This window comes from Pseudozyma hubeiensis, assembly GCF_000403515.1.
Source record: "Pseudozyma hubeiensis SY62 DNA, scaffold: PHS68, whole genome shotgun sequence".
Classification (NCBI taxonomy): domain Eukaryota; kingdom Fungi; phylum Basidiomycota; class Ustilaginomycetes; order Ustilaginales; family Ustilaginaceae; genus Pseudozyma; species Pseudozyma hubeiensis.
In genome coordinates this window covers 580,204-587,605 of record NW_012133850.1, presented here as the reverse complement: position 1 = coordinate 587,605, position 7,402 = coordinate 580,204, and the positions used below count along the sequence as shown (strand labels likewise).

At 58.0% G+C, this 7,402-nt stretch overlaps 3 protein-coding genes across 3 annotated transcripts in view; all 3 read right to left on the bottom strand.

Moving 5' to 3' along the window:
- Positions 1-3,451, bottom strand: part of PHSY_007100 (hypothetical protein) — a gene marked incomplete at both ends in the record, with an annotated part of 4,025 nt that extends 574 nt beyond the window's left edge. Inside the window, one exon of the mRNA XM_012337695.1 lies at positions 457-3,451. Coding sequence (XP_012193085.1) covers positions 457-3,451 — 2,995 coding nt within the window. The remainder of the gene's footprint in view (positions 1-456) is intronic.
- A 1,822-nt stretch (positions 3,452-5,273) lies between these two features.
- Positions 5,274-5,693, bottom strand: PHSY_007099 (U3 small nucleolar ribonucleoprotein protein; the record flags this gene model as incomplete). Its single annotated transcript, XM_012337694.1, has 1 exon — positions 5,274-5,693. The coding sequence occupies one exon, from the start codon at positions 5,691-5,693 to the stop codon at positions 5,274-5,276; it is 420 nt and encodes a 139-aa protein (XP_012193084.1).
- A 541-nt stretch (positions 5,694-6,234) lies between these two features.
- On the bottom strand, positions 6,235-7,169 carry PHSY_007098 (hypothetical protein; the record flags this gene model as incomplete). The annotated part of the gene is made up of 2 exons (XM_012337693.1): positions 6,235-6,357; positions 6,507-7,169. 2 exons carry the CDS (start codon positions 7,167-7,169, stop codon positions 6,235-6,237), a joined length of 786 nt encoding a protein of 261 aa, XP_012193083.1.
- Positions 7,170-7,402: the final 233 nt, after the last annotated feature.

The following is a 7,402-nucleotide window of genomic DNA, read 5'->3' as shown; positions in this document are numbered from 1 at the left end:
CCCCCCCTCCTCTCCCGTGTTTTCTGTTACTGACAAGTGCTCTTTTGGCGTTCGACTAGTTCCGAGTGGACTCTCACGTTCGCCGGCGCGATCAACTCCGACTGTTCCCGTCGCATTTCCACCACACACGAGCCTACATACGTCAAGACCCAACGTATGATGGCCGACATTCGAAAGCTGATCGCAAGGTGCTATCCGGACGTTCCCATCGACAACCACGAACCCGCTTAGGAAGCCTTCCTCGTAAATCAGATTCATGGTCATGTCTCCCTGCTCAGATAGTCTGGATGACCCGAATTCCCACAGCAGAAGTCTCATCCGCAAACATACACCCTCATCACAGCGTTCTCAAACAGCATTCTCAAAACACGCAATCGCCAAAGAAAAAAAAAGTTCATTCTGTGAACTAAGATCAATGATGTCCTTCTCAATTCATCCTGATCGCCCTCAACGCACCCCTCTCCTCCCCACCCTTGACCAACTTCCTCGCCTTCGCCGTCGGCCTACTCGGCGTATCGATCCCTGCGTAATTCTCCTCCTCCTCATCGTCATCCCCGAACGTATCATCACTGCTCGGCAGCGACTCCTTCTTGAGGTAATCCGAATCAAAGATATCCCCCTTCCCACCGACAGGCGATGCAGTGCGTGACTTGATCGTCGACGTGTGCTTACCCAAAACTGAGAGTTTTCGTTTCCTCCCCGCACCACTGCTGCTCGTCGTAGTGGAGCGCGATGCCGAAGCACTCGCCGTCGGCGAGTTCACCGACGCGCCGAGCAGCCCACCCTTCACCCCCGACTTGCGCGTACTCTCCGGCCAAAACCCTGTCCCCTTCATCGTCGAAAGCGGCGTAAACCCTCCCAACCCACTCAACGCCCCCAACCCCGAGTGGAACGGAGTAGCACTGATCAACCCACCCGACATGCCCGCCACGCTCGGCGTCAGCCCGAGCGACGAAGCGTAGCAGCCCGAGGCGTACGACGACGTGCGCGAGATCGAGTGCGGTGCCAACCCGAGACTCTCGGTCAGATTGAGGTGCTGCGGCGAGCTGAATTGGTCGTCCGAGTGGTGACGCGACGGCGAAGGTCGGACGGACGACACGACCGAGGCGACGTGAGCGTTCGCAGCAGCACCGCCGACGTTGCCCCGGCGAAGAGCAGAGTAGCCAAGTCCAGACATGGGCTTGGAGAAAGGCGTCGACATGACGGGCGCACCGTTGCCTCCCACCGCCTTCTTGCTCGCAGAGCCTAGCAAAGGCGGTAGCGACTCGACCTTGATACGTTCGCCTGCCGTTTCGGCATCGGCGCGAGCGCCCTGCGACGACGGTCGGATGGGAGTGCTCACCAGCGGAGCCAACTTGACGCCGTGCGGGCCAGCCGTCGACGTCGAGCCAGAGCTCGAGAGACTCTTGCCCATACCTGCGCCGCCGAAGGTGAGATGCGTCGGCGAGCCGGTGGGCGAGACGGGTGCGCCCGAGTAGCTGAGTTTTCGATAGGGCGAGATCTTGTGCTTGTCCAGGCTGAACGGGTTGTCTCCGCTGCGGCCGGCAGGTCCGGGTGTGGTCACAGGCATCGCACGCACCGCATTGGCGCCCGACGCAGCGAGCGCGCGCGAAACAGGCGATGGGCTCAAACCGACATCTTCCAGCGCACCACCCTTGCGACCCGCCTCGGCCGTCGTCGAGCACGACAGAGCAGTGAGAGCGGCATGTTCCGAGGTGATAGCCTTTCCTCGGCTCGGCGTGGAACTCCAAGGGGCATCCTCAATAGCGTCCCTCCTCCTCAAACTCATGTCACGGTCGTCCGTGGGTGAGTTGGAGCCGGATCGGAGCGCCAACAACTGGATAGCTGCGTCTCGAGTATCGCCCTTTTGCTTACGAGGCGCATCGGCTCCGTTGCCTTCAACGGCCCGAGCAATGGCAGCTTTATCCGGAGCGCCGTCGAGAGGAGGCAGAGAAGGCCACGTGGTAGCAGGCGTGTCGATGGAAGTGTTGGCAGAGTCGCTGCCGGAGTTGCTCATGTTGCCAGCAAAGCTGTCGTTGAAGAAGCTGGCCGAGTTGGGCTGCGAGTAGTCGGAACTGTTGGAGCTGAAGCTTGCGTTGGCGTTCGAGAGCAGAGGGAGACCAGGACCGTGCTGCGAAACAGGGGCAAGAGCGATGCCACCGCGGTGCATGGGAGAGCTCGAGTAGATGTTGGTACCCGAAGCCATCTCGTACGGACCCGACGGAAGCTGCGTTGGGTATTGAGGCTGCAAGCTGCTTGGACCTGCGATGTTGTATGCTGTCGATGGAGCCAACGGCTGTCTCTTGGCAGAACGGCCCAGTTCCTCCTGCGAGGCGAAGAATTGACCCTCTGGAGAGGTCGCCCATTGCGAAGCCTCCTGGGCTTTGACCGAAGCTCTCCTCGGGATGTGTGCTTGGGCAGAAGCTTGGTTGAAGGACAACGAGTCATCGGCATCGGTGTCGCGCGAAAAGGACATCTCCATGTTGGATACATCTGCGTCGGCGCTGTCGTCGCCATCAACATCACAATCGTCGTCCGAGTCGTCGGGCATGGGCGTGTTGCTGCCGCCCGATTTGCCGCCGTGAGCGGCCTGCTTCTCTTGGAGACGCTTCTTCCTGGCCCATCGTCGCTTGCTCTCGAGCATTCGAGCGCGACGTTCCTCGGCGTTCTTGGGACGGTTGACGTCGCCGTCCCAGCGAGTACGGCGGGGCTGAGCGCTGAGAGGAATATTGTGCTTGTCCTGCAAATGTCGACGCCAAATGCTGCGAGCGTGCTTGCCAGTATAAACCTTGTCGCAATAGGTGCAGGGGAACGCACTCAGATCGCCGTGGCTGCCCGCCTGTGCTCGCGACATGGCGAGCAAGTTGTCAATATCCTGCTGTGTCATGGGGCCGGGAGTTCCGTTGGAAGAGCCTGCGCGCGACATTTCGTCGGCAGACATCGGAAAGGAGGCGTAGCGCATCATGGGGACGCCGACGTTGGGCGGCATCATGCCCATGTCGGGATGCGCGTATGGGTTGGAGGACATGTCGGTAGCAAAGGTGTTCATGGGAGCTGGACCTGCCAAGGCGGCGTACGAAGTTGAGGCGTAGAGATGCTGGTTGTATGGCACCGAATGAGGCTGCTGTTGGATGTGCTGGTCGAGCTGCTGGTACGGATTGGTGTAGTCGACCACCTGAGCGGCGCGTGGGATGGCGTTTGAACGGTAAGCAGCGTCGTTTGGTGCGCCGGAAGGATCCTGAAAGCCGCGTGGTGGGAAGGATGCGCCTTGAATGACGAAGCTGGATTGCGGCTGCGGCGAATGCTGAGGTTGTGTCTGATTTGATGGGTTGAAGAGAATGGAGTGTGCAGGAGGAGCAAAGAGTCCTTGTGGGGCTGCAGCGAGATAGGGCGACGTGGAGTGAGTTGGAGGCACCGATGCAACCGGTGGTTGGGATGATTCGGCCTGCATGGTGGTTACAGCGAGTCAGAGGTATGTGGTGTAGAGTCGAAGGTGTGTCGCCCGGGCCCCGTGGATAGATGAGACGAGGTTCAGATGGGCAGAGGTGTAGAGAGCGAGATGGTGAGGATACGACAGTCAGTACAAGACGATCGAGGTTGAAAGAGGTGCGCGCGGATGCTGAAGGTCAAGATCAAGAGTGATGAGACTAGGATGATGAGGAAAGTCGACGCTTCGATGACAGCAGCAACGAATCTGAGAGTGGTAGCGATCAGGATGATGGTGTCAAGTGACGGATGATGCACAAAGATGTGTAGGTGCAAGCTGACTTGCAAAAGTGCGAGGTGTGCTTGGCTGTGCAGGAGCCAGCAAGCGAGGCAGAGCGCAAGAGAAGCGAAATAGGAAGGAGCAGCGGCAAATGGATCGGAGAAGGAAACAAGGGTAGAGAGCTGAAGGGAAGGAGGAGGATCAACACGGCAAAGGTGGGAAAGATGGGCAAGATAGGATGCGCGACTGGGTGCAAGGTCACGATAGGTGTGGTGTGCTAAGGAGAGCAAACGGGCGAGAAACTGCACGTGCTGCATACAGTATGGAAGGCGGCAATCGTAGGGCGCGAGGAAGGAGGAGAGGACGGAGAGCCGAAGGGAGAGCCAATGGGGGGGTCAAGACGGCACTTACACAGAGAGGACGAAGGGAAGTGGTTGTATATGCAGCGTCGATCTCTTGGGGTCGGTGAATAAGCTCTCACCGCAGTAGAGTGCAGGCGGCTGGGCGCTTGACCGCGTGCGCAAGGATGCGAGAGGCAGTAGAGGCAAGGCGGGATGGCGGGAGAGGCAAGCTGGTGTATGCAGTCCGGGGGGGAGGGAGGACGATGTGTTTACTCGTCGAGGGAGAGGGCTGCAGAAGACGCGACGCGGCCAGGCACGCCGAGAGGACAGCAGGGAGAGTGAGGAGGGACAAGAGCTGCAGCAGATAGACCGGGTTGCAGAGAAGCGTTGCGTGTGGCAGATGAGGTGGGCAATGCTCGAAAGAAGGGAGGCAAAGACCGAGGGGGTGACGACGAGGTGTGAGAGGGCTGAGACGAAGCAGAGGCAGAGCGTTGCGTTGAAGGGTGGCTGAAAGGGTGCTGAAGGTCGGAGGAGCAATGATGACGATGGTCGAGGATCAAGGCCGAGGTACAGTCGGTGGATGAGCAGCAGCAGAAGGAAAGCAGAGGAGGAAGAAGAAGCTAGTGGTGATGCGATGACAAGGCCGAGCGACGGGCAGCGGCACGCATAAGGCTTGCTGGACGATCAGGGACGAAGCGAGATTGAGGGATCGGCGAGCGAGGATGGGCGACCAGAAGATCGAGAATGAACGACGATACGCAAGGAATTCAGCCCAGTGAGCAGCTCAAAACAAAGCACTTGAGCGCGACACAAGCCAGCCACCACAAACAACCATATTGGCGATTCCTCGGCGATGCTGTAAGACGCGCGCCCGAGCGCCGAAATGTCAAAACTACATTCACACAGCAAGGCTTGCAGAGCGAGCTCAAACCGCCCACTCTCGACTCTTTGTTGCCGACTTGCAACGTGAATTGTGGGGGCGCCATGCCTCGGGCGCGTGCGAATCCGAAACTTGTTCATTCCGTCTCTTGTATACATCCACTCTTGAATTTGCGATTCGCCTTTCTCTGCATTCGTTGCAGCCGGTTTCAATTCCTTTCAGCTGTGACAGCTCCGAGCCACACCGTGACAATAGAAAGACAAGAGTACACTGTATCAATAACACCTTGCCAATAGCCATGCTCGGCTGTCACATCAATTTCACCTTCTCGCCTCTGCTTCATCACTCACCGAAGCAGCGAGGCTTGCGCCGTGTTCGACAGCGACTGCGCGACGGTGGTAGGAGCATGATCAACGGCGAATGTATGAGTCGCCGCGACTGATCTCGTTTGGAAATCGGTTGCGGTTTTTCCCAAGCCGAGGCACGTTACTAGCGTCATCATGTGCATCTGCTTTCGAAAGTCAGTTGGTGCCCTGGACCGCATCCTATCATCTGTAGGGGCTTCCCCGGCGACCTTTTTGCCTCTACGAACGCAAGAAGCCGATTCCAACCTTTTGAGCAAGCAGACTTGCTTCGCATCGGGTGTCTGCTTACGATGATGATTCCACGTTCGGCGCTTCCGCGAGCAAGGCGTCGCTGTGCTGTAGTGCTGGCAACGCTCGGAAAGTTTTTCTTTCGTCTCTCGTGAGCTTGCGTTCTTCTTCATTTTACGCGAGGATATTTCTTCGCCAAAGGTGGCAACTGGGCGCGCGACGTGTCAATCCGCGTGTAGCGTCACGTGCAGTCGCAGTGTCCTTTTTTCGTCCTGTCACCGTTCTAACATTTTTACGTCCGAAATGAGTGCGAGACAGGATCGGCGATGACCTTGTCTCGCAGCTCCGTGGATCTGCGTTGGCGTCTCGATGCAGGCCCGTCCCATCGTAAACCACCAAGGAAGGGCGCAGCATGCTTCGCAGGCACAATCGCGGCCATCGCAGTTACACAGAGATACAAGTCATGGAAAAGGAGCGTCCAATAGCAACGAAAAGATGCCAGTGAGAACGAGCAACATTGCAAGTCGATCCACCGATCCTCTACAGAACGTGAGAGCGACGGAGACAGTATCATGGTGAGGACACACAGACAAGGCACGTGAGCCAAAGTGTCCATTAGCATAAAACAAGGAATCAGGGATGCAGAGGAGAACGAGCGACACAGCAAGTCGATCCACTGATCCACCATAGTGTGTGAAAGCGACAGAGAGTGTGTCAACTTGACGATGTGGGAGCTTCTTCCATCGGCTTAGAACGACGCTTCCGATTCCTCAGCGGGGCCGAACAGCTGCATCTCCACTCGTCCTCGCCGAATCCGACCAAGCCACAACCACGACGCTGAGGCAGCGGAAACAATGTCCAGATGATGACGATGTGGTAGATCGTCACACCGCTCCCTAACCACAGACCATCCAGCTCCATCTCTACTCATCATCGCCAAACCCAACCAACCCACCATGCCTCGACAACAACCCCCACCCACTCACCGCGGCGACCACCACCGCGGCGATCAATCCGACAAACGCAGGGTGCACCATCTTCAGCCCGCTCGCGCCGCTGCACGCTGCGCAGATCCACCCACTGGCCAGCGGCGTATACGCCTGAGGATTGTACAGCGCAAACTGCACCCTCGTATTCGGCTGCATCAGCCCTGGACTCGCACCAACGCTCGTGCCTCGCTCGTCGTAGATCATCAGTCGATAGCTAGCGGCGATCAGCTGCGGCAGATTCGGGTTGCTGGCTTCCACGCTGGAAGAGTAGTTGTACGGCGACCACACCACGCTCGTCGCTGTACCCGGAAGGTTCGTCGCAATGTCGTACGTGTTCAGGTTGTCCGAGCAGTACGCCTGCACCGTAAGCGTGCGTGGGTACTGCAGAACAGACGTAAAGTTCCAGCCGAACGTCACTTCGACACCTCGAGCAATCTTGTAGTACGATGCGTCCGCGGTTTGGATGGGTTGCGTTACTGTGATACCTCCCGCAGGCGCGGAAGAGGGGATGTTGACCGAGCCTGTTGCCGGCGCTTGCGTTCCTGAGGCTGACGCCGCGGTCGACAGGCCAGGTGTGAAGCTGGGCGGATCAGGTGCAAACGCTCCGTCCAAGCAGGCCAGCGCACAGAGCGCATATAGCGATGGTAGCATGCGCAGCATTGTTATCAGTCGCGGGATGTGTCCAAGAGCAAGGTAGCAAGCGTATCGCGAGGATGGTAGTGCAAGCCGAAAACGAGTATTGTTGCCTTTGCAGAGGTAGGCCTAGGCTATGGCTTTGCGTTCTCGACTGCTCTTGCAGAGATAGCCCTGATAATGATGGCTGGACCGCTTTTGACGGTTGAGCACTTCCACGAATCAATGTGCGCTCTTCCGATTCCCCTCGATGATGTTGT